Genomic DNA, 25,000 nt, shown 5'->3' on the forward strand with positions numbered 1-25,000 from the left:
CTACTGAGCGCAGCAGCAGTTGGCTGGGGGTGTGACCGGGCTGTTCGCCCAGCGAGATTTACCCCTTTGGTGATGGTGGCAACTTTTCCGTCTGTAGAAGGTGAATTGTGCTTGATCAGCAGCTTCTTTTAAGCCTAGTTGAGTTTTTATCTGAAGTTTAACCATTTCCAAACATACTACACGTGACTATTTATCCATTTGCACATGAGTAAACCACAATAATTCAAAGGGCCAACACAGTTTGACATCTTGAAGTTAAAAAGTCACCAAAAATAAACGAAAACGTCACCCCCAACCAGATGGCTGCACCTTCCTGAGCCTGGTTCTGCCAGAGGTTTCTTCCTGTTAAAAGGGAGTTTTTCTTTCCCACTGTTGCCAAGTGCTTCCTCTGAGGGGTTGTTTGATTGTTGGGGTTCTCTCTGTATTTTCTCTGTATTATTATTTGACCTGGTTTTGACATGCTGCATCACATATACTTCAGCTCGAAGCATGTGTGACTTGACAGGGATCACAGTGAAAAGCTTTACTTAACAAATAACTACAAAAGTTCAAATTTTATTTCATGTTATGTTTTGTTCATCAGCACTTGTAGTTTGGTAAGCTTCAGATGAGCTTCCTTTCTGCAGTTATTAAAGATGAAATAACACTCAACCTATTAGTTAACATATGTACGGGCATGCAGAGGTTGACAGCAGCAGAAAACATTTGTATTTCGTGAAGTTGATCTACTCACATGATCAGTTGTATCATCATATTCCCACTGATTTTGAGATCAGAACATGGAGAGAAAAAGAGACAACAAATAAGGCATAGACACTAATCACTGGAAATAAAATGCACACACAGTGTTTGTCTACAGCCACTAAATAAATTAAATACAATTTTTTCATAGAATATTTACAGCAAAAGCAGAAATGATCATCCATATACAGATAAACAAGCTTGTGTGTCCAACTGAATTCTCATTAGTGGCAAAACAAGTTACAACTAAGCTGAATAAATAATCAGGCTTACATAACAATAGTTTGTAATTGTGAGTGAGAAAAACATTATGTGTCTCAGATGTGGTGGTGGCTGGCTGAGGGTGGGGTGGGGGTGTTGTACCTGGGCATCATCAATCAGGATGTCCTTGATGGCTGGCTGTCCTGTGGGCTCCCCATTAACCATCCTGACATAGTGCACCTGGTACCCTCGGATCTGACCGTGCTGCTTGGTGGGCATCGGTGAACGCCAGATCACTTTAATTGATGAGGAGTTGACAGCCTCCACCTCAACTTTACGAGGTGGCCCGCTAGGAACTGGAGGAACACCATGGGATAGAAGAAAAAAGGTGAAAATTATAGAGAACCCCTTCACCCCCTTTTTTTCTCTCTCTTTTTTTTTGAATCTCGCCCAAAGCCGAAGCGCAAAATGCTGCAGTGACCAAAAAAATAAAAAATAAAAATCACAAAAGTGCAGCAAACTGCAACAAGCACTGCATGACATCAATATTTCAACAATGGTAAGGAGGGGGGGGTAAAAACCAACCGCAAAAACAGGTCTGACAACTGACCTAATGTCGAAACATTAAAAATGGGTAGAGTGGATTTTAAAAACATGGAATAAAAATGCCTTTTTGCCAAAATAGAAAAGTGGAGCCAAAGGAGGCTTCAAGAGTTTCGACTGCTTGAAGCACGGCAAGAATTTTGGCTATGGAGCAAGAAAAAAAAATGGGTTAAAAATGACTGTATCACATGACGAGAGACAAAAAAAACTTTTTAAAAAATGGCCTTCAAAAAAAATCTTCCACCTTTTGTTTTGCCCACTGTCCTCAATTTGTCAAGTTCTCAAAAAAAAAAGAAAAAAGTGAAAAATACGATGACATTCGGTAAAAGTTTCAAAAATGACAGTTGGGACTGGAAGTTTGGAGGCCTTCTGCTGAAAATGCCATACCATGTGTTGAAATTGAGCAGCGTACGAGGTGGGGGATATAAAAAAAGCCAAAAAATTGTGCTTTTTGCAAAGTGAGTTTCTTTTCTTTTAAAAAAGCATTGTCCAAAAATAGGGTTAAAAGAACTGAGTGTCGACAGTCATATTAGAAGCAGGCAGAGAGGGTAGAAGAGAAGAGGGGGGTTTGTAGATATAGGCAAGGCTGTTAGTATTTGACAGGGTAGGTTAAGAAGGGTAGACTGGAATTGCAGCTGGAGCTTTGTTTTAGCGAACACATACCATCCTCCTCTGTGCGGATGACCTGCGGCAGGCTCTCCGGTCCTGCTCCAACATCTGTATGAGCAGTGACAGTCACACGGTACTCTGTCCATTTTTCCAAGTTTTCCAAAAGGTACTGGGTGCTTTCCGGAGGGATGTTGACGATTTGACGAGTAGTCGCGTCCTCCCCTTCGGTCGCAGCATACTGGATGGCGTATTGCGTTATGATCCCGTTTTGTAATTCGACAGGTGGTGGCCGCCAACTTACCAGGATGTTGGTGGAGCTGGGGCTATAGCACTTGACTTCCTGAGGTGGGCCCGAGGGTTCTGGTTGTCGGGTTGGATTTGGAGCAGGTTTTTTGGGGTTTGGTTTTGGTGGGTTTTGGTGAGGCCATTCATTGGGTTGGATTTTTTTTTTTTTTGGGGATTTTGTGTTTTGAAAGGAGTTTCAGTTTTTTGTTTTTTTCAGGGTGATGATGGTAGAATTGACCAAACCAAGGGAAAAAAAGAAGAGGGAAATAAAATGATAAAAAAAATGAGGCAAAAGCACAAGGACACGTGGGTAAATCAAAAACATTTTAAATCAGTGAAACGTGGAATACACAAATAAAGGCAAAACGAAAGGTAACGACAAACACAAAAGTGTACCAACTCGTGATGAATGGATGGTGGTGACTGGGAAAATTAAATGGACTGATTTACCATATGTAACCTACCTTTGTCATGAACAAAAAATTTTTTATAAAAACAAAGAAGACAAAAATCACATATTCTAATATTCTTAGATCCCGTAAATATGAAAGGAAAAAAAAAAGCTACACCTACTTCAGATGACATGTAAGTTAAACCATCTTAAAACAGACTAAGAAAAATTTGGCAAGCAGTTACCATCAATCCAAAAACATAAAGGTTGATGCTGTAACTATTTTTAAAAATAGAAAAAAATATATATTGTGTTTGTCACCAACCTTTCCGAAGCCTGTTGGTTTGTGGTAAAAGCCTGATTGTACAACAGAGAACTTCCCAAGGAGACATGACTGATTTATTACATTCTGATAACATTGGCATGCACTGTTCTTTCCAAGTTAACTACATCATTTACTACATCATCTGAGCCAAGTTAAAACTTGTGATCTTTTATACCTACCTGATCCCTGCCCTTGTCTTTCAAAGCCCTCAGATTTAGGTCAGATACACAGAAGTTTCCTCTTCTTTTTAAAAACATTCATTTATTTTTCTATAAGAAATCTAAGGCTGGTAATTCTCTGCATTTCCAATTTTTGTTTTTACCCCCTCCCCCAATTTTAACCAGCTGCATAAATCTGAGGTCTTTCGGGTGAACATGTCCCTAACTACAAAGGCAGTACTCGCTTTGAGCTTTCTATGATATTGAAACTCATGAACGCTCTTCGTTCAAATCTGAATTGAGTATTAAGGTGAGAGTTCTTGAAGAAAATGGAAAAAAAAGTTGCTTTGGTTCTCTCCGTTGTAGCCACATAGAAAGCTCAGACAGACTCCAAAACATTTCTATTCTCCTATTTTTTGGCTGACATGCAATTTCAGGAGACAAGGCTTCCTAAAGGCCAGCTATGCCCTTTCATTTAGGAGAAAAAAAAGGAGACACAGATGTGGGCATTCACATAAATAATTCAAGGCTTTATCATTCATTTACGTCTGTTTTTGCACAACAAAGGTGGAGAGCCCGCAGTTTTTTTTATAACCTCGTCTCCTGACTTTACAGGAAAGCCCCGGGTACACTGCCCATGCAACCTTTTCAAAGGGGGAGGGGGATACAGCATGGTCAGGTAGATTTTGTTACACTGATTTTCCATTTTAAGTGTTTACAGCTTTGCTATTTTCAAATGCATCAAACATTTAAAGGGGGAAAAATCTTATTTGGTTTATCTGTGCTCAGAAGGACCTTTCTGACATTTTTGTCACATCTTCGATTTTTTATTTTTTATTTTTTTGCGGCCCACATAAAACTTTGAATGCATTTGAAAATGTGTTCCTTCCCAGATAGTTTCAACCCTGTCAGATAAGGAAGAAGACCTACGTGTCTGTGGAGTTTCTGCAGAGATTTCATTGGTGTAAGCTCCAACTCCGTGTTTACTTCGGGCAGCCAGCCGAAAAGTGTAAGTAGTGAAGGGCTTCAAGTCCTTCAGTAGGTACGTTGTTGTCGGCTCAAAGCTGACTCGTTTCTGGGAGGAAAGGGTGGCATTGTCACTTTGTGTATAAGATTCGTTAAACTACAGCAGAACAGAAGGAAAATCAAATGATAGGTTTTACTAAGACAGCTTTAATTTGAGCTATCGTCTCACTGAAGTCACAGATTTTACCAATAACAGTTATATCCATAGTTAAACCTCTGAAATAAACAATATCTTAGAAGTTTAACAGTGGAACAACTGCATATTCGTGCATTTACTTGGTAAGGATAGATCAACTATGCAGACTAATAACATGATAAGTAGGCAAATAATAATATTATTAAACACAATAATCCCAAAAATGGTTGGAACCTTATTAATGTGTTAAGGAGCATTATGGACTCTTAAGTCTTAGCAAAATAGCTTAATATTAGAAAGTAATTACCTCCTCTTTGTCATCTCTCTTTCTGTATAAAAGCTCGTATCCTGTCACTTGATTTTCTTGTCCGGTTTGCGTCTGAGCGTTCCACGACAGCAAAATGCTCGTTTCTGATTTGGCTTCTCCTTTGAAGTCGGTTGGTTGGGACGGAACTGAAATTAGAGTGAAGAGATGAATTCATTACTCGTCGTGTCTTGCACTATCCACTCTCATCCGAGTCACGCGTGCACACACACACGCCACTTGGCGGTTGAGTTATTGCGATAGTCTTCACAGGACTTTTTCGTGAGACATAAACAACGAGGCATTTGAATCGCTCCTTCTCACTTAAGATTACTGGCTAAAAATGTTTTTCACACTCAAGATTTTCATTGCGGGGTTAAGAGCAACGATACTTTTTAGCAGCCTTTTTCCGGTTTTGTATTTTCATTCATTGTCTGTTGCCGTTTTTTTTTCTTAATGATTTAAAAACAAACCCACCTCCGGTCTTTGCAATGATTTGAAGATCTGGAGAAAGAGGCCCATCACCCACTGAAGTGTAGGCTAAAATTTTGATATAGTAGGTCTTATTTGGGATGAGGCCCTGAATGGTGGCAATATTAGACCCCCGGACGATCTGCTTCTCCCAGTGGTTGGGGTGCTGGCTGGGATCCATGGTGTAGTAGACTCGGTAGCCCGTGATCTGTCCGTTGGCCTCCTCTGGCTCATCCCACTGGATGAACGCTGTGGTGGCGCTCATCATGTGACCTCGGACCTGCCTCGGTGCGGTGCTGGGTGCCTGCTCAGCAGTTTTGGCCTCAATGCTCTCGCTGGGTGGCCCTCGGCCGATGTTGTTTACCGCCACCACCCGAAACTCATAGTCGGAGTAGGGGCTGAGGCCCCCGACGCTGTACCTAGTGGTGGCTACGCCATCAATCTCTTTGTACAACTCATCCGAGTACTTGGACTTGTGCTGGATGATGTAGTAGGAAATTGGTTCAGGGTTGCCAGAGTCCCAAGCCAATGTTATGCTTGTGGCTGTGCGCTCTTCCACTACAGGAATACCAGGAGCCTTGGGCAACGCTGTGATGATAATTATAGAATGAATATTAATAAAAATGCAAAACACACAAAAGTCACATATTGGTAGAGGAATTTATTGTACATGCCGTAGAGACTTTATTTTAATTTGTTGATGGTTGACTTTTATTGATAACTTTCATTTACCAGACCGCTGCACATGAAAGTGATGAGCCACAGTGTATGTGGAGTCATAAGAGACTGTGTTGTGCGTATTCGATTAGGTGGGTGGATAGTCTTAATATTACTTTAGTTTTCCTAGTTTACAGTCGTGTAAAAAAAAAGAAGAAGAAAAAAGCGACATATCATCTAATGAGTGAGATTTAAGGCTTGTACACTCCACGTTCGGCATTTCGGAGCGATGTTGTCGTTAATCTTGGGTTTCCCAGTGTTTATCACTTTAATAATTAAACAGGTAAATTTATTACTTTAATTCCCCACACCGTGGCACATGGCAAAAAGATATCAGGGCAATAGATTGTCTTTATACACCATCTGAAGTATGCTTTTGGGGGAGCTCCTGCCAGAGGGTTATATTGTGACTAATATCTCTGTGTTGTGTCTTGGAAAAACAAAGCTGAATGTCTGTGTGCGTGGCTCTGTCCCCGGTGTGCTCGTAAACATGGCGGCACCAATCGGGGGTATCTTTCTGACACACTGCAGTGTAGATATGATTACGCACAGATAAGTACCATGTCTACACCAAAGTATACTCACTATGTTTCATTCTCTAACATGCCCCCTCCTTTCTTACAAATTGCTTGCAGAAATGGTGCGCTTTTGGCTCTGTAGCTCTCCAGCTGAGAGATAAGCACTTCACTATATTCTCAGCCTGGCATCTAATGCACCGAGGCTGGTGCCAGGGCTTGTCTAAAGCTTTAAGGAATCCTCTACAGATGACTTATCGTGGCAGTGTGAGGTAAATAAGTTCCTTTAAAGCACTGCCAGTAGTCGCTGCTCGGATAGATTACTAACAAATATTAGCTGCAAACTGGAGACATACTGTATTTTGAAGTAAATACACACTCTAAGAACTGAACTATTAATACCTTTGCCTCTAGCATTGGCATTTCTATGAAAATTACAGTCTTTAATTACAGTATTAGAAGAAGAATTAAAGGCACATGTACCTTTCACTGTTATCTGTGCCGCAGCCTCTATCACCCCGAGGGTTGACATGGCTACACATGTGTAATTGGCCGATTGCCGTACGTCCGTAAGCTCCAAGACGTTACGTCCAATGGGCATATCGTCTTCCGGCGTAAGATCCTCAGCTCCCATCATCCACTTGACATATGGCATGGGGGAGCCCACAGCTACACATGTGATATTGACACTGCCGCCAGGCATGATCTCATTGTCTGTAGGTGGAATGGAGAATCGCGGTGGCACCCGTCGCACTAAAAAAAGACAAAAAAATAGCATGAAAACCAGGCAGAATCTGGGGAAACCTTTGCAGAAAAACGGCATTCACCCCAAAAAGAAGAAAAAATTCTTTAATGAGAATATTAACAGACTCTTAAATGTTTAATAGTGTCAAATTCTCTAAGATTTCTCCATTTATGAATGTTCTCATGCGATCCGAGACTTCGATTAAGTGGCGAATGGATTAACAACAACACAAGCACCATGCACAAAAAAACTGCATCACCATCAGTACGGATGTACAGAACTGCACAAAGTGCTGGAGAGTCGACAGCACTCCACAGTTGTGTGCAAACAAACAACTTTCAGGCTGCAAACTTCCAGCTGATGTGAGATAATGTGCCGCATCACATTCTCACATCACATGGACATGTAGGTCATACACTTAAAGGCTTCACGCGCGACAAACGGGAAAAGTGTCTCGTGTTTTTAAGGTCACTACAATGCACTGTTAACAATGCTATAAAGATGGCTAAAAAGGTAACTGACTGTGCTATACACCTCAGATAAATGTGAAATTTATTAAGGGGAGTAGTTATACTGCCGCTCAAAGCATGAATAATTACAGTTAGTGATCCTACAATTCAATCCATGCCTGGGAACGAATCAAAATCATTTATGATGCTAATTCAAACTGTTTTCAGTATGACTATACGCCTCTCAGTACATTTTGACAGAAAGGGCTAAGAAACGTCATTCAGTTTGACAGCTGTGAAATGATGTGCCATGTTAGGGATTTATAGGAAAGGATTCAATCCTAAAAGGAGGGTAACACACTTAAAGACGGATGCATCTGCAGGGTTCGAACAATGCATTGGTGCAGCCAACTTATCGGTCAATATCAGCTATTGGCTCTTATATCGGTATCAGCATATATAATGATGTTGCATAATTTGTCCACTAGAGGGAACTCTGCAAACAATCAGCAGATTAAAGACTTATTTTAAAAATAAAAGCTTATTAAATAAAAACTACTAACAAGGAGTGATAAATAACTAGGCATAAGCAAATGTTACAGAAATCTGTCTGAAAGAAAAGTATCGGCCGATATACTGTAGGGTTAAATCATCAAATATCGGCATTGTATCTGCTTGGGATCTGGGAGGGAATATCCCCTCTCTCAATGTAATTTTACTTTTTTTCTTCACTAATACAATGAAACCTCCGAAACTAGTTTTGCAGCACATCAATAATGCATTATAATGTGCTATTCCTGCAAAAATGTGATACATTTCACTCTTACGGCAACTCTTTTTAAAAAATATTGTTAGATTAAATTACTCTTAATTGTGCAGGTTTGCTCCAATAAAAGATGAATGTTAATGTGTGACGCCGGTAACACATGAATGGTATCGAGGCCTTCTGGAGGAGAGCAAGAATCAATCATGCATACAAGAACAATGTTGGCTTTAGGAGGCAACCACATGAGGGAGTCTAGGGAAAGGGGGCTGCGGGGGCAAAAGAAGCAGTAACAGGGTCAGAGGGAAGACATTGTGTCACTCGGTGTAAATGGAGAGGTTAGCCTGACACTGTTACACTGCTCTAACTGCGGCTAGCACAAGCTAAGGGAGAACAGAGAGCCACAAAAGAAGATAACATCATCTTAGCACTCAGGTTTATCCAGGGGACGTAGGCACAAAGGAAATGAGGCTGGTGCTACCAGGTGCTGTTGTACAACTTCTAGCAAGGATTTAAATAAAACGTAAAGTCAGTGTTACTGCTCATGGAATTCAAAATAGATTACTCAATAAATTATTTAGCAAACCTTGAAGAAATAAATGAAGGAATAAATCACTTCTAAAGATTATAGGAATATTTGCAGTTACACTTACGCTGAGTCTAAGCTAGTTACTTGTGCTATATTTGACTAGAACTCAGACGTGCTCTTGCAGCTGCCTGCTACTAATTCACAGAGCCCATTCTGTTGAACAGGCGGCAGCTCTCCAGACAGGAAATCTAGGGGAACTGCTTGCATTATTAAATACAACGTTTCTCTCACTCAATATTTAATTAATATCCAATTGGATCACGCTCCCCACAGACATAATATTATCCTGCTCATTTGAATATCATTACATTTGTCAAGTCTTGTGGATAACGCTCTAAATACATCATTCTTTCATGACTTCCTGCGCAGAAACATCCTCATCTGAGGAAGTGGATCATCTCTAACGGCAGGATTGTTTTTAGAGCTTGATGCCTGCCTTTGGTTCCAATTACAACAAGAGGTGGATTTCGGTTAAAGATGCTCTTATCTGTGACAGACTTCTGTTAGAGGGAAGTTTTTGTGTAGACTAAGGCTTAAACTCTTGTATGCAGAGAAACATTTGACATCCACGTGAATGGAGGTGGTTTTAGTTCTAAGCACCGATAAATGAAAGACAGCGATCTTCCTAATGCTGTTTGTCATTTAGCTCCGTTCTTTTCTTTCTTGTTTTTAACCACCTTACCCTATTCCCCTGCTGTGCTGTTAGTTATCAGAGAAACCAAGCAGGAACACTGACAGGGTAGGAGCTGGGGGAAAGGGGTGGCTAGTCCAAACATTAACAGGTGACCATGCAAATAGACCGTCGGACAGATGCAAATATCATTCCTAAAACCCCACCTCAAGATGCAAAACATGCACCACCTATTGGACAGTCAAGCAAGGACCAGAGGCATTCTCAATGGGAACATGGACACTGAACGTACAGCAGAGAAAAATAATATTCAAAGGAGCAAAAAAAAGAAAAAAAAAAGGCTAAAGTAATACATCAGTTTTTTTCATTTTAAACGTCTCTAAAATGTAGCTAAAAATAAATAAAATAAAAACACTTGTTTCTGTTGTGTTCAAAAAGTAAAAAACACACCAACCTTCTCGCAGCTCTGAGGGATGTGGGGAATTTGATGCAGAACAAAATGAAATAAGGAAAGGAGAAAAACAAGGGAAACACAGAGAGTAAAAAGGCCATGTTTTAGGTGTTCAGATGCTACTTGAACAATTAGAAGGACCTTCTGTTTGGAGGGCACAGGAAGCTGCTTGCACCCAAGAGCACCAATGTTACCAAGCAAAGTCTTAACCTGTCTAATTTCAATCCTCCTAAATAAGAAGAAAAAAAACATATCGTCTGCTCAAGTCATGTGGTTAGCTTCAAATATAGTAAATATTAATGTAAAATGATTATAAAAAAATACTTTGAAACTATAATTAATGAATGCTACCCATAGGACTAAAGAGCACTGTATATATATATATATATATATATATATATATATATATATATATATATATATATATATATATATATATATATATATATATGGAAAGTTTCTAGATTACTGGAGCAAAAACAGTGGGTTTTGTATATAAAAGGAAAAAAAGCTTTGCATACTAAGTGCAATAAGAAGTAAGTAAGAAGACCAATGAGCTTTATATTTCAGAGGCTGTGCAGCTGTGACTGTTTTCTTTTGTCAGCTAATTTCATCTTTATTGCAGGATAACAAAATTCACAACTGTTACATAATGAAATATTATATTCCAGTTTAAACTCTCGAATTTGGTGGTTTAACATATTCATCGTCAGCAGCAAAGGTAATGGGATTAAAGGTGTCCTTCCATTGTTGACCAGTGGGTAGAAAAAGGAGCTGTTTACTGCTGGGAAAAAAAAGTCAGGGCTGATGGAGGGGAGGGAGGACATCCGCCTCCAACAGTTAGGTTTCAAAAGCAATTAGTAGATAAAAACAGCAAGCAGTGTTAGATTCAGGATAATCGAGAGAAAAGGGCCAGAAACATGTAAAAGAGCACTTTAGGTTCAAATCAGTGCAGGTAAGTCAAGTGCAAAAACAAAAAGACCAAACCAATACCAAAACCTAAACTTAACAAATCAAGCATACTTACAATAGAGTCACACGATGTGGCCCCTGCAGACTTTATTGGCTAATTTTAAAAATTCCTCTTGAATCGTAAAGAGAAAGTTAATGTAATGTTTGACAGAAGCATGCTGGTGGTGCTTAACGCGCGCTTCCTACCTCTGACATATAGGTTTGCTGGGGCAGAGTAGCGGGTTCCATCGTTGTTGGTCGCCACGCATTCATACTTCCCCTGGTCAGACTCTTCGCTCTGCTCTATCTGGAGGGCTCCTGGTTGGGAATAGCAAACGGGGTAGCAAAGTATATTTGGTTAAAGCTATGTCGTCAGCATCAAGTTCACAAGCAAAAAAGAACCAAACAAAAAAAAACAACAAACAAAAAAGCAACGGGCTCGTTTGACCTCATGGAGGTCAACGTCAGCACCCTTCATTTCTAGATTTCTTTGTCCTTCTAAGCATCAGTAGATCAGTGAAATGAACCTTATAATTGATCGATATCCAATTAAATGTATGAATAAAATGTTTATAAACTATATAAATTATATTCGATCATTTATTGTCACAGCCTGATCCACTGGCTGAGGGGAAATCGAGACTGTGCAATCGCACTGTAAGTGAGGCAAAACACTGCGATGCAAATAGTTTCCTTCAAGAAGCCTAAAGTAGCAACACGAGAAAAGAAAGGAAAAAAAACCACATCGTCAACCAAATCCAAAGGGAAAAAAAAAGAAAAATAACACCAAACTCAGTCGCTAATATATTTACCCTCCTAATCATCTCTTAAAAAAAAAAAGAAGAGAAGCTTTTTTACCTATAGGCTCTAACAAGACACTCATCCTAACGCCAATGGAAAAAAAAATGTCACTTTGAAAAATAGGGGCAAGCCCGTCAATGTACAACATATCACTGGACTGGTCAATATGGGGATGAGTGATACTACTTCAGGGAAACATGGATCAAACAAAAGAGGTTTACAGTATAAGAAAGCAGCATAACAAGGGAAGACAATTGAACAAAAGAATTTTAGGTATGAACTTTAGCATATTCAATCACAAATCAGGTGTATTATTCTGCCTGCAGAATAATTTGGGACTTCATTTAAGTGAAGTGACTTTTCAAAAAAAATGCAGCTCGTACCAAAAAATTGAAAAATGCTGCTGAGACATCTGGAAAAAATGTAATTGAACGTATTATGCAAGGCAAAAGCACCATATAACCCTCTGTAACAAAAGTTTTGACATGCAAATCTTAGCGAAGAAATGTATGTCGACACAACTTACAACCTTCTGACAACCCTTAGCTGAAAAATAAAATGCAATTGTATTAGAAGACAAAATTCAAAATACCGGCCTGAGCCGACAAGAAGGTAACCAGCCACTGCTTTAGCTTGTGAAAGCTACAAAAGACACCCATAAAAATCCACCAATGGGATCAGCAGTGTGGTGTCACATGACCCAGGGAAAAATGGCTTTATGCATCAACAACTCTCCGGCTCCATGTCACACGGCAAAAATGAGCCAATCGGGTCCTCGCCAGACTCTACTTGTTTGCCTTCCCAAACCCTGAAGAAAAAAAGTCAAAAAGTAAAATAGTCTCCAAACCCAAGAAAAGTAAGAAAAATAGGTGAAAGAGAAAAAAAGCACCGTAGAAACTTTATCAAAAAAGTGGTTGTTTGGGCTTTTTTGTAGAGGTACAGGAGAGGAAAGCAAATAGAAGAAATGGAAAAAAAATAGTTTGCAAAGATAGAAAGAATTCTTTGGGAGAAAAAAGCAGAGGAGAGGCAATGTTGTCGTCAGCATGCCTGCGTGATTCCACAGCATCTGTGCATATTTTTAGTGCTGAACAAGAACAGCTAAGGGGGAAAAATGCTTGGTTGTTTTAGTTGGACAAAAAGAGGGACACATGATTCGCTATGGCCAAAAAGAAAACAAAAATGAAACGTAAAAAAATAGAGTTCAAAAAAATAATTGTCATTGGATATGCTTATTCGAGCCAGGGCAAGCATATCGCAACTGAGCTAAACGGGCTCTTAAAACGAGAACATAAAGAGTAAATAAAGCGTAGACAGAAAAATGAAATACGAACGTAGTCAACGAAACAGGACAAATAAGAAGGAAGGTCCATATGAATGAAATGGGATTCGGTCTTGGTAAACAGGACAGAAATGGAGGTGATTCAAGTGAATGGATTGACAGCAAGAATGAATTTGTATTATTTTCATTCTGTGAACGTCAGTTCAGCACTCTTACCTCTTATTGGTGTACCACCTGGGTGGATAATATGAATGCAAATAAGATTAGAAAGAAGAAGCATTAGTACGTGTAGATAGAGGCTGGGGGCTTTGGAAGAAGAATCAAATTAGATTTAACAGGGTACGTAAATAAAGGTACTACAGGAAAAGAGAAAGGAGAGAGAAAGAGAATAAGAACTTTTTTTTCTGTACTCTACTGGCAAAGAAAGACAGGATTCATCATAGAAAAATCACTGGTCAGAGAGACACATTGGTGTACCACGGGGAGGTGCCATTTTGGAAGTGGCAATGGCTTCTGAAGACCATCTACTGAAGGGAAAGACTTTCAGGACTTTGTGGTGTGTAAGATTGAGAGCAGAGATACTTAAAGAAAAAAAAGTGTGATCCCTTTGCTTGACCTGAGCTAAGAAGAGCTGGTCACCTCTCTAAAGGTTCTTTAAATTTCCATGCCTAAGATGTGCTGGTGTTAAAAGATTAAGTGAGTAAGCGGTGGGTCAGTAAGTGAGTTACAAACATGTGAGGACAGATCATTATCCAGGTCAGTATATGACAATGCTAAGCTAAACTTTGGATAACCGCCAGATTGGGTGACGCTACAGCTGGTAGTGACAGGACACCGTGGGGTGAGGGGAGAGTGTATATGCCTCTAGTAGTAGCCCTGAGACTAAACTATCTGTTAGTAAAATGCATGCCATGCATTTTAATAGTTGTTGGAACATGAAAATTAGTGGAGGTGATGTGCGCTTTAGAGCTAAGCACTTACCAAAGGATTCTGTAGATTTAAAAATATAGAGAGAAGAAAGACAGCATAAGAATATGATTATATTCTTTAGGTAAGTTTAGTTAACAAGGTTTTGTTAATGCTTTATAAACTCTGAGTTGCACGTTAGCAAAAAGGATTAATGCTACACAGTTCTGTTGAAAACAAGTAGGCAAAGAGGTAAGGTTAACACGATGATTTAACAAAGAACAGCTGTGAAATCTGTGAAGACAGGGGGTCAAACACACAAGACTTAAAATTTAAGTAGTTAGGTTAATGCGCTGATATTAGCTGCTAAATAAAGTTGCAGGCTATATGTATGTATAAGTTCTATATTGCGATATTAAAATCAAACTTGAATAAATATATATATATATATATAATGAGTATATTGGGGTGTGTCACAGGCAAAAAAAGCAAAGCTGGCATCTAAACATTAAAGCAAGGACTGCTAAAGTCAATGAATCAAGGGGCTGAGGGGAGAGGGAAAAGCTTTACGAAGTTTTACGCACTACTGTGGCTGAATAGTCTCCAAAATTAAATGTATTTCTTAAACGTAAAAGGCCTTAAAAACAGCAAATATCTACCCCAAATTAGTTTAAGAAACCTTTTGGAAAGTAAAATTTAGACAAAAGTACATTCATTTGATTTTTTGGGGGGAGGGAGCGTGTTTTCCTGTTTTAAAAGTATGCGCACTCCGTTGCAGATTCTGAATGAAGCCGAATGTTGAATATTAATTGTTAAAAGAAAAGACATAAGAACATGAAGAAAATGGTTCTAAAAAATTCTGCACCAATGCAGTGGAAAGGAAATCAACAGAAAACAGCAAAAGAATTCATTGTAAAAAAGTCACAGCAGTGAGCAATGAGGGCAGAAGTTGGGGCAGAAGCCAGCAAACACAGAGGGAGGGGGAACAATCCCAACAGCCCATGACAACACTGGAAGACAAAGGGAGACACACAAACGGACACAACACACCAGGGTGTACAGAAAGTAGAGGACAGGAAATAGTAGAAACAATGCCATTACCTACAAAATTAAAAGCCAAATGAGAAGTTAAATTATGGGAGGAAGAAGTGGATGAAAGAACAGAGGATACAATAGGGGGAGCAGATCAGATAGAAGAAAACAAGAAAGAAGACTTCCCTGTCCGGTAATTAGATTTTCAGCAGAGGAAACCTACCTGATCTGAGCTGTTTAATGCGCCCATTGTTGTTGCTGGTGTTGACAGGGAGGAAGTCTTTGAACCAAGAGATATCTGGGTCTGGGTTGCCGCTGGCAGCACAGAGCATGGTGGCAGTGCGTGTTCGCTCCACAACTTTCAACTGTGGGCCCATGTCTATGGTGGGGAAACCAGGGGGCAGCTGGTCCTCTGCAAATAGGTTATACAGACATTGTGGCATATATCAGAACTGAGCATAGCATCAAACCTTGTGCTAGGGAGGGTGAAGAGATAATTGGAAAATAAAAGAAGAAAAAAATCTTTACCATTTAAAGAAATAGCTTGTATATATAGCAGCATTTTTGAATGACAAATACGATACAATAAGCTAAAGCTAGCAGCTAGTTAGCTTAGCGTAAAAGTTAACAGGCAGCTACTGTAAATAAACCTTGGTTTAAGGAAATAAATGAAGAAAAAGGAAAGAATTTTATAATAGGTAGCTTGGGGTAAATTAAAAATAGGAATCAATTATATGTTTTGAGTCTTTATGCTAAGCTAATTTAAGCTAGGTTAAATGACTCCTGAGAGTAATAGATATGAGAGCGATAATAATGTAATCCATCCACAGCATATAAATGCCACTCTTTCTTTTCCTGGGGGAAAGGATGGGGCTTCGGTGGCTACACGTGCAGCAGAGCTTCGATGTCCTTTGGTGATGGCAGGTGGATTTGCCGTGTTGTAAAAGCTGTCTTGTTCCCGCGCACGTCTCAACTTTCTGATTGAACAAGGGCGAGCAACATCTTGCTGCCGTTTGAGAAGTGAAAGAAAATAACTCACGCTGCACTTTTGCCCCAACCATGTTCTTTGAGCAAAACAAAGAAAATCAAAGCCCAGAGCAGTTTTGTCTGAAGCTCACAGCTCTCAACAGGAAGTATTTTCACTTTGAAGCAAGTGATGATCTCTGAGAGGCTGCAGACTCAAACACTGTCTACACCACAAGATCCCCCATATGCAAAATATCTGCCACTCTTCAACGTTGGCTAAGTCTTAACCTGCAAAACAAGACCTGCTTGCTGCCAATGAGGTTTATGTACATCTTTAAGCTTTGCTTTCCCTGCTGCGATATTGCTAACTAGTGTCTTCTGTTGCTTTCGTAAACGGCACCTTTTTGGAAACTATTTCTTCATTAAATTTTCATGAGGCGACATCAGACTAGAAACAGCTTTGAGATGCCATAGTCTGCAGCACAGCCAAACGACAATTATGGCTGCCTTCCAACAATGCTTTTGGGTATCTGGCATGAGAAGCCACCGCCATGGATAAATCTTCTCAGAAACACACAGTATTGCAAATGAGTGATTTCAGACTGTGCTGCAAAAGTTTTCCAATGCAACTCTGTGTCCCCGACTGAACTGATGTGTAAGGTAAAGATTGCTGCATCTTTGAAAATGGACAACTATAGGCTTTTTAAAGGGTTTTGATCATTTCCAAGCCTATGGAGTGCACTCACTCCTTTTAAAAGAAGTTGTTTTCTTTGCCAATATGTGCTTTTAGATATACAGGACATCTTGTCAGGGCACAGACATGGGTGGCATCTGGTTTCTGGAACTGGAACAATGACTCCAAACGCTTTGGGTTCTCTGGGTGGAGGTGGGGGGTTAATTGGGCTTTTCTGGCATATCCCATCGAAGCTTGTGTGGATTGGGATCTGGGGCGTTTGGAGGCTGGGTCAAAACCTTGAGCACCTTGTTCTGCTGTCAGGAGGCCTCTGCCATCAGGGAGTGATGCTGAAATTGGTATATAGTTAAGCTGTGTGTCATACCATGCAGCTAAATGCCAGGAAACGAGGATTCCCAGCAGAAAGCTACATCGTAGGGTTATTCACTTAACCTGTCAGTAGTTTTAATTTTGTGGCTGCCGAGAGCATACGTTATCTTTATCATTTCCAGCTTCCATTAAGGTAATGAAAGATGCTCTGGCTTTACTCTTGTTAAACTTTTGCAGTTATCTGGCATTGTGTCTGCTTGTTGTTGGCACAGTACAGATGCTCGTAAAAACAGCAAGCACTTAATCAAATCGCCTCCGTCACACAGTGGCTTTATTTAATTAACATTGTAAATACTAGAAAAGTATACAAGAAAAAGAACAGGGCTGATTTTTGGATAAAGTACTTAGAAATTATTCAAATATTATTCTTTTTCCCTTGGGAACTTGTTTTTGCCATGATTCATAACCCACCGAGGGTGGCTAAATGATTGATGTTCAGTCTATTGTTTTTTAATGTTCATTTAATAGTCTTCAAGAACTATTAACATTTTCCATCAGCATATATCACCTTAGAAAAAACAGGTCTACAAATTAAACACTGACTCAGTCTGAAGTGTTTAGAAGATGTAAACATGCGATACAAATCTCAGTTGTCATTCCCATAAATATAAACTGGTAATTCAGCGTGAGTTCGGTAAAACATCAAAATAAAAATGTAAAGAATGGTCACATATGTTTAATATATTGATTTTGCAAAAAAGGTGCAGTACTTGAAGTCTATGCCACATTTGGTCCCAATCACTTAGCTCCAATAAAAGCTCTAGGTTAACAACTATTAAGGAATGAACGAGCAGTTTAATGTGAGAGAGTGCACTGCTCATTCAAATGAAGAAAGACATGAAGGGAGGGGAAATGAATTAATTGTACATGGTAGCTCCTGTCCAGGCTCCCTCCAGCCTGTTCAAGGTCGAACAGACAATTAGTTGATTCTACAGTGAGTCCAAAGTATACCTGATCAAACACAATAGCCAGAGGCAAGCCTATGAGCAGGGATGCGTGTTGAATATAGTAATTAGATGTGACAATCCATGCGAATTAAAATGCAACGCTCACGAGATTGCAATGTATTCTAAAACAAAGTGCTCAAGAGATCATAATTTAGCTATCCTGTAAGTTGTTAGAACTGTTCTCGTGCTGCAGCTTTAAGGACTGCAAAAGAGGGGCAGGAGAGATTTCATTTTAAACTAAGTGGTGTACTCTGCAAAATCATGAGGAATCACAGCCGTACGCCTGATTCAGCCTACTGATTAACTACAGCATCACACAGAAGAATTGTGTGAGGGGAAAAAAAAATGTGGGGTCAAGTGAACAACGTGCAATTTTGCCAAACCCATATTATCTAAATGAGCGTTACATTTCGCTAAACCATATTTTTAGTGCAGTCAGCCGGTGTGCGTCCAGACAAAATTAATGATTTGTTACAAATAGTTCTGGCCTCGTGCATGTATTCCCACTTTGACCAGAAATGTAATTTACTGCTGCTTCGTGAACCCGCGCTCATCAAGAATGGTCACAAAGTCACGACATCGACAGTGAGCTATCTGAAAACTTTCATCGCACAGATCCCAAACTTTAGATACAACAAACGCAACTACATTCATATTCTCAAGCCGCTTGTAACTCTTAGCTCTACCCTCATTTATTTCATAGTGAAGTGAATTACCATTGTGATAATAAATAAAGGAAGGGGAAATTGAACACAATTGGAAGCTGCTGCTGTGATTAACAACTCATGTCAACAGCGCTGCTGCAGCGTTCTCCTTATAAGGCTAAGAGAGCAAAATTAAATCACATTAATTGCTCTTTAATCGCACATGTTGCACATTTTTGAAGAACGTGGTTTATTGACAAGGCATTAGAGGTAAAGACTGAAATAATTAGTCAAGCAGAGACCAAGTGGTTTGCAGTTTTTTCGACTTGCAGAGATTGTCAGTACGGAGCTGTTTCAGTGCCACTTAAAAGGTCTCAAGTGCATCCTGACAGGGGGGGAACTGGAAAAGTTTGGGGCGCTTGCATTTGTTGTTGAATGTGTAGGCTGGGGTGAATACATTATGTCCTAGGTGCCATGAAAACAGTGCTAAGCCGCTCTGTGCAATAAATGAAAGTCAAACCTGAAGGGTGAAATTAACAGGTAAAAAGCGGAATGGTTTTTACATAATTTTTCTCGCTCGCTTATTCTACCTGGCTCCGGACTGCAATCTCAAGGACACCCTAAGACAAGGGCACTTCCTGCTTTACAGACCCATACTGTATATTCAACAATGGATCTACACACTAAATGAGATGGAAGGGAGAGAAATGCTGAAGTCACCTTCTAAAGAAGTGCTGAGCACTGGTGCTTGATATAAAAAGACTCCCAATGACAATTTGCACACATTAGCCACTGCCAGGCTATCAGGCCATATGAGTGTGTGTTGCCAAGTATTGGATGAGTATAAAAAGGACATTGGCTCAAAAAGTACCTCAGTGAGCAGATTTCTGCAGAAGACATAAGGCCATTGGACATAAACTCAGCCCATTAGCAGATTATATCTATTGATCACTCATACAGAATACGAGCATAAGTGAAATCACATTTTCCTTGTATGACAACAGGGGCCATTAAAGTTTCTAAAGTGTTGCTTCAGTACAGCAATAAATTCAATTTTTTTTGTCATTTTTCACTTGTAACTTAAAAGATTTAGTGACCAGAGTGACAAAAACCCTTTTTTTCAGGATTTAATTAAATAGACTTGGTGCGGTCTGAACTGACAGAGGCGCCGTTTAGCCAATCAGTTACTCACAAGTGTACTTTAGTTGATGCAACACCGATGTAGCTGTACAAGGCGACGTTTACAGTGTCTTAGAAAACTAACGTGGTTAGATCTATGGACACGAATTCATTTGTGAGGCATGGGGACCTGCACATGAGGCCAGAAACACTGCCTAAATTTGGCACGCACTTACATGTTGACAGCTGTGTGACACTGGGTTCAGACATCAAAATGAAAAGCCTGTTTGTTTCTCCTGCTCAGCACCTACACAGGATCAGCAGACGTTCAACCGTGTCTTCGCTATCACTTTCATTTATCCGGTTAATGTCAAGCTGTGCACACAGCACAGGTTTTTTAACAAAGCAACGCTGCCGTGTGCCGGTGTTGCCTGGCATCACATTTAGTTAAGTTAACAGCTTCGCAGCTTTAAGCAAAGTAAGTTTGACAATTTATGTGTAGTAAATCTTGATAGTCATGCACTGGACTAGAGATGTCAAGAAGCTACACACTGTTCTAAAAATAACCAAGAAGTAGCACACATTGGTTGTGAAATGAAGTGTAAATTTAAAAAAACAAACAAATTCCCCATATCGTGAGTTATGGATGCTCTTTTGTGACACTGAAATCACATTTGGCAAATCACAGCTGGCTCCAAAAATACCCGATGAAGGAATCCGAGAAGAAAATAAGCCTTTGTTGCACCGGACTTTCCAAGTAAAGCCATAAAAACATAAACCTTTCCAGTCACATTCTGGCTTTAGTTCTGTGGTTGCTGCACAAGGATTGGATTTGGTCCGACCCCTTTTCTCCCCAAGCGGAACAAGACTTTTCACCCTCGTGGTTGAGGTTATTCTTCAGGGAAAATCCCCTGGGGACATAATAAGGTATATTTGTTGGACATATTTGAGTGGATACAATCCACTCAAAGAGGCTGTCACAGGTCACTTGCTGTGGCAGCAGCACGGGAGTCTGTGTTTTGGTATCCCGTCTTCGCAAAAGATTGTCAATTATGAACGTGCAGGAATTTGGCTCAGGTGGACGTCTTTAACTATTTACACCACTTCTTGTCGTCGTCCTAAAGATGATTTTTGCCCAATTAAGGAAATCCATCTGATCCTCGCTACCCCTCCCAAGATGAGACTAGCAGAAAAGAAAAGAAGCCGCAAAACATCAACCATGTTGAGTGTGACAGTAGTGCTTATTTTTCTCAGCAGTCTGAGCCCAAACCATTTTTCCCACCACACCATAGCATATAATTTGAAGTTGAGGGACACTGATTAAAAAGCTGTTTCAATGCTCCAAAATCCAAAACAAGTGAGAAAGAAGATCAGAGAATTTAGGAGGGTTAGAGTGCTAATCATATTAATCATACAGTGATTTTACTCAATACGAGAGCATTGTTTGGAATCGACTTTGCTAATACATTAGCCTGCCTCGACTCGGTTTTCTAAAAGAACTCTGTGTACACAGTTTAGGAGAAAGGACAGAGAAATTTAAATAAAGTATGTAAAATGAAAAAAGGATGAATAGCAAATAACTATAATTATTAAGAGGCAGACTTGCTCCAGCGCTGCAGGCTTGAGATTGTTCATATGTTTATGGATCTTTTTAAAATTTTGGTTAACTTTGTTTTTGCCTAAACGTGATTTGTGCTAACGCTCTTGATGTTTAAAGAAAGCAAAATAAAACAAGGTTTTATGAAAAAACAACGTTGTTGATTTCGTAACGGTGACCTGTGTGATTTGTTCACGTTTCTCTAGAAACGCTGCGAGAGACGACCTAAATCCCCGTCAATAAAATGTTCTGTTCGGCTCCTGTTCCACTGACATATTCATTTTTTTCTCCCTTTGGCACGGAGAGGGAACTGTTAATTATGCTTTTGTTTTCACACAAACAAAATTACTCAACCAAACGTAAGAGCTCTTGATTAACAAAAGAAGGCAGCAATTTCATTTTGTGCCAATTCTATGACGGCATCTGTTCCATTCTTCTCTCCCTCCCCTCCGCTCTAATGTTTCACCACTTTCACCCGCATCGCAGTTGATTTCCTTGCTCTATTTACAAGGTACACTTTATACTGTGGTTAAAAAAAAAAGATGCACTTTACAATCCGGCTCCTAAAGAGTGACAGGTTCTGAATCTGAGCCCACCCTTTGCTTTATCAGCTACCTGCAGCTTGGTTGAACAACCTCAATCTTGAACTTGGACATAGTTGCTTAGCTCAACACACCATCCATCATTCTTCCCATTAACTTTGGGCAGAGGTGAAACGTGTCCCCAAATTAATTTTTGATCACTGAACTAGGACATTTGATGGTGTTTTCCTACTTTAGAACCTCTTAAATATTCCTTCAAATCATTTTTCTGCTTTAGGATGCCATGCTAGCAGGTGGCATGAAACAATATTTAACCCTATAACGCCAACTGAATCATATTTGAGAGTTTTTGAGACTTCTACATCAGCCTGATGTTTTTAAGCATGTTTTTAAGCTAAACTGTGAGCAATAAATTGCACAAAAATGCTGCATGTAGCAAAAACGATATGAATTAAAGCTCATATATGAATACTGAATGAATTTTCAGGCAATTTTTTACATTTTTGAGGCTTTGCAGAGTTAAAAAATAAATAAATACTCCACTAATGCCTTAAGATTGCTTTCAGCATATAAATGGGCTGGCACTGCCTTGGGTAGAATACTTGGAATAGTTGAGATGCAAGTGAAAGCGATGACCCCTGACACTGGGAGCATAAAGTAACATTCATGAGTGGCAGGTCCAGCTATTAAAGCAACAAGTCTGAAAAGCACGCAGAGTATAAACATAGATGCGCGCTTCGTCGCAATTCTTAAGAAACTACGAATCGAGACGTCTAAATTCTCCTCGAATGCCCTCAGAGAATTCAGAGCCAGTATTTATCTCGTTGATACATCCCAGTGCTGCTTGGCACATATGTTGTCCAGGCTAAATAAGATTAGGTTTTTTTCACTCTAGAGCTTCCTTTGAGCCTGATTTTCCAAATAAGCCTCCTGGCACCTGCATTGGGCAGATATTGCTTAAGTAATCCAATAATGGAAAACAAAATGCTCAGCACTAGCGTCTAATAGAGCACATGCTGCTGTGTCGAAGGGGGATAATTCTGAAATTCTCCTTCCTGTGTTGCTCTTTAAAGGATTCAGGCTACTGAACTCTGAGTCAACCTTCAAATTGTTTTAAAACATAGCACGTAGCTTTATGATTGTCTAGACTGGAAGAGACTTTTCAAACATGAGAGTCTGGGGTCGTACTTCTGTACGTCCAAAAGCCTTAGATCAGCCGTATGGGAAAATCTTAAGTGGCAAGGGGTTGCTGCTTTCTACTTCAGGTTTGCAAATGCGTCCGTGCAGGACCTGCATGTCAGATCTAATCCTTTTGTATCCAGCAAAGAGCCCGAGGGTTCGTGTTTTCAATGAAAGCCCATGACTCATTTATCTCAAATGAAGATACATTTGCGCGTTTAACATTCAAGATCAGAGAGTGGTGCCTCTCGTTTTGGACGTATACCTGCATGCGCCAGATGTGTGCCAGAGCCTCGTGTTCGGCATTAACGAATCATCTGATGTGAGGTGAAGAAAACCGCACGAGGAATGTCAATTTAACAAAAACAAAACGTGTTTCTGCAGTTGTTCCTTTATGTTTCATTTTGTGCGGTAAAAACAGCTCCTTGGAATCCTGGCTTGGCTCCGGAAAATATGCTTCAGTCTAGTTTATTAGTTGATTCAACAGGTACCGAGCGCGCTAATGAATATTACCGCGAATGTGCCACAGTTGGCTCAAACCGCTAATTTCAATTTGCTGTAATAGAGTTTTAGGAGGAACATTCCCACTCTGACACAAAGTGGCATTAAGTCTCTCCAGCTTGGTGCCTCTAAAAGGTAGTTCAGTAATTTGCTGAACAAATACAGTCTCTTTGAGAAAACTGCTAAAACCCCAGGGCGGACAACGAGGGACCATCGACTATCCACTAAAACTTTTATTTCCCCGCTGTGGCCTAAAGCAGTGAAAAAAGGGAATTGGTTGTGAAATACTATCCTGTGTGTTCTTTAAAACTCCTGCGATGATGAATGTTGGAACGAAATATGGGAGGAGGAAGGTGAAGGCGCAGAAAGCTCTCTTAACCCGAGGTTCACGGCAGTCTGTCTCGGTGAAAAATAGCTTCTTCTCCCCCTTTTGCCCCGCACTGATTGTTTCTTCCATAAATCCCCTTTGAGATTGTGTAATTAATTGAATGCTGCTTATTTGTCATTAAAAATCCTCACCTAATGCCTGAAATTATGAGGAAAGCATTGTAGAGTCGATCTATTAATCACAGGCGACCCCCTCCCCCACGAGAAAGCCTTCACACGTGAACAATTTCCTCATTCAGAGTGACTTTGGAGAAATAGTTGTAAAACTTTTAAGTCAACATTTTTCTTTCATTAAAGGATTTCATTATGCTCATTTCCAGCTCCAGCTAGATTAGGCTTGCATGATTCACTGTTCAGAATAATCTTAGTTAATCTTTAGCCTCGGAGCTGATCATCTGTTACCTGAGGTCACTTGTTTTAGCTCATCTCGCTTTAAGTCTTGCCTTTTAGTCAGCTTTCTACGGACTGGCTCCTCCAAATCAACAGCAAGAAGGTGAGATCACATGATGCAAAAGCCAAATTACACATATTTCACATTTGCAATCCTGACAAAAACAATACCCAGGTTTCAGCTTTCAGCCTCTCCCTTTAGGAGTCGCCACAGCGGCTCATCTGCCTCTATCTCTTCCTCTGTCACATCAACCCTCTTCACGTCCTCATTCACTACATTTTCTCTGTGGTCTTTCTCTTTCCCTCCTGCCTGGCAGCTCCATCTCCAACTTCCTGTCCTCCTCTGCACATGCCCAAACCATCGCAGCCTTGAGCCTCTAAGAATAAATTATGTTGAGCAATCAAGTTAGAGTATTATTGTTATTAATTTGTCCACAACGCCCTTAAAACACAGCTGGAAGGTTTACACTGACACGAAGTGAGGTCCACAGAGAGAACAGCTTTGGTTTTTACAGTTCGATAGAAAATATTGGGTGGAAAAATGATTTCTTTTTTAAAAAAAAAAGCTTTAAAGTGACCCAACAAA

At 40.0% G+C, this 25,000-nt stretch overlaps 1 protein-coding gene across 24 annotated transcripts in view; it reads right to left on the bottom strand.

Moving 5' to 3' along the window:
* ptprda (protein tyrosine phosphatase receptor type Da) overlaps nt 1-25,000 on the bottom strand; it is a 406,188-nt gene that overhangs the window by 33,822 nt on the left and 347,366 nt on the right. For 8 of the 24 annotated variants that reach the window (XM_026161893.2, XM_080290189.1, XM_026161876.2 and 5 more), the window contains 12 exons: nt 15,303-15,491; nt 14,123-14,131; nt 13,358-13,375; nt 11,269-11,379; nt 10,114-10,125; nt 6,966-7,235; nt 5,257-5,838; nt 4,783-4,928; nt 4,244-4,388; nt 2,209-2,514; nt 1,105-1,298; nt 734-760 (listed from right to left, as the gene is read on the bottom strand). In XM_026161893.2, coding sequence (XP_026017678.1) covers nt 734-760; nt 1,105-1,298; nt 2,209-2,514; nt 4,244-4,388; nt 4,783-4,928; nt 5,257-5,838; nt 6,966-7,235; nt 10,114-10,125; nt 11,269-11,379; nt 13,358-13,375; nt 14,123-14,131; nt 15,303-15,491 — 2,009 coding nt within the window. The remainder of the gene's footprint in view (nt 1-733; nt 761-1,104; nt 1,299-2,208; nt 2,515-4,243; nt 4,389-4,782; nt 4,929-5,256; nt 5,839-6,965; nt 7,236-10,113; nt 10,126-11,268; nt 11,380-13,357; nt 13,376-14,122; nt 14,132-15,302; nt 15,492-25,000) is intronic. The other 16 variants (XM_026161908.2, XM_026161906.2, XM_026161888.2 and 13 more) reach the window with 8 other exon arrangements.

This window comes from Astatotilapia calliptera, chromosome 3 (assembly GCF_964374335.1).
Source record: "Astatotilapia calliptera chromosome 3, fAstCal68.1, whole genome shotgun sequence".
Classification (NCBI taxonomy): Eukaryota; Metazoa; Chordata; class Actinopteri; order Cichliformes; family Cichlidae; genus Astatotilapia; species Astatotilapia calliptera.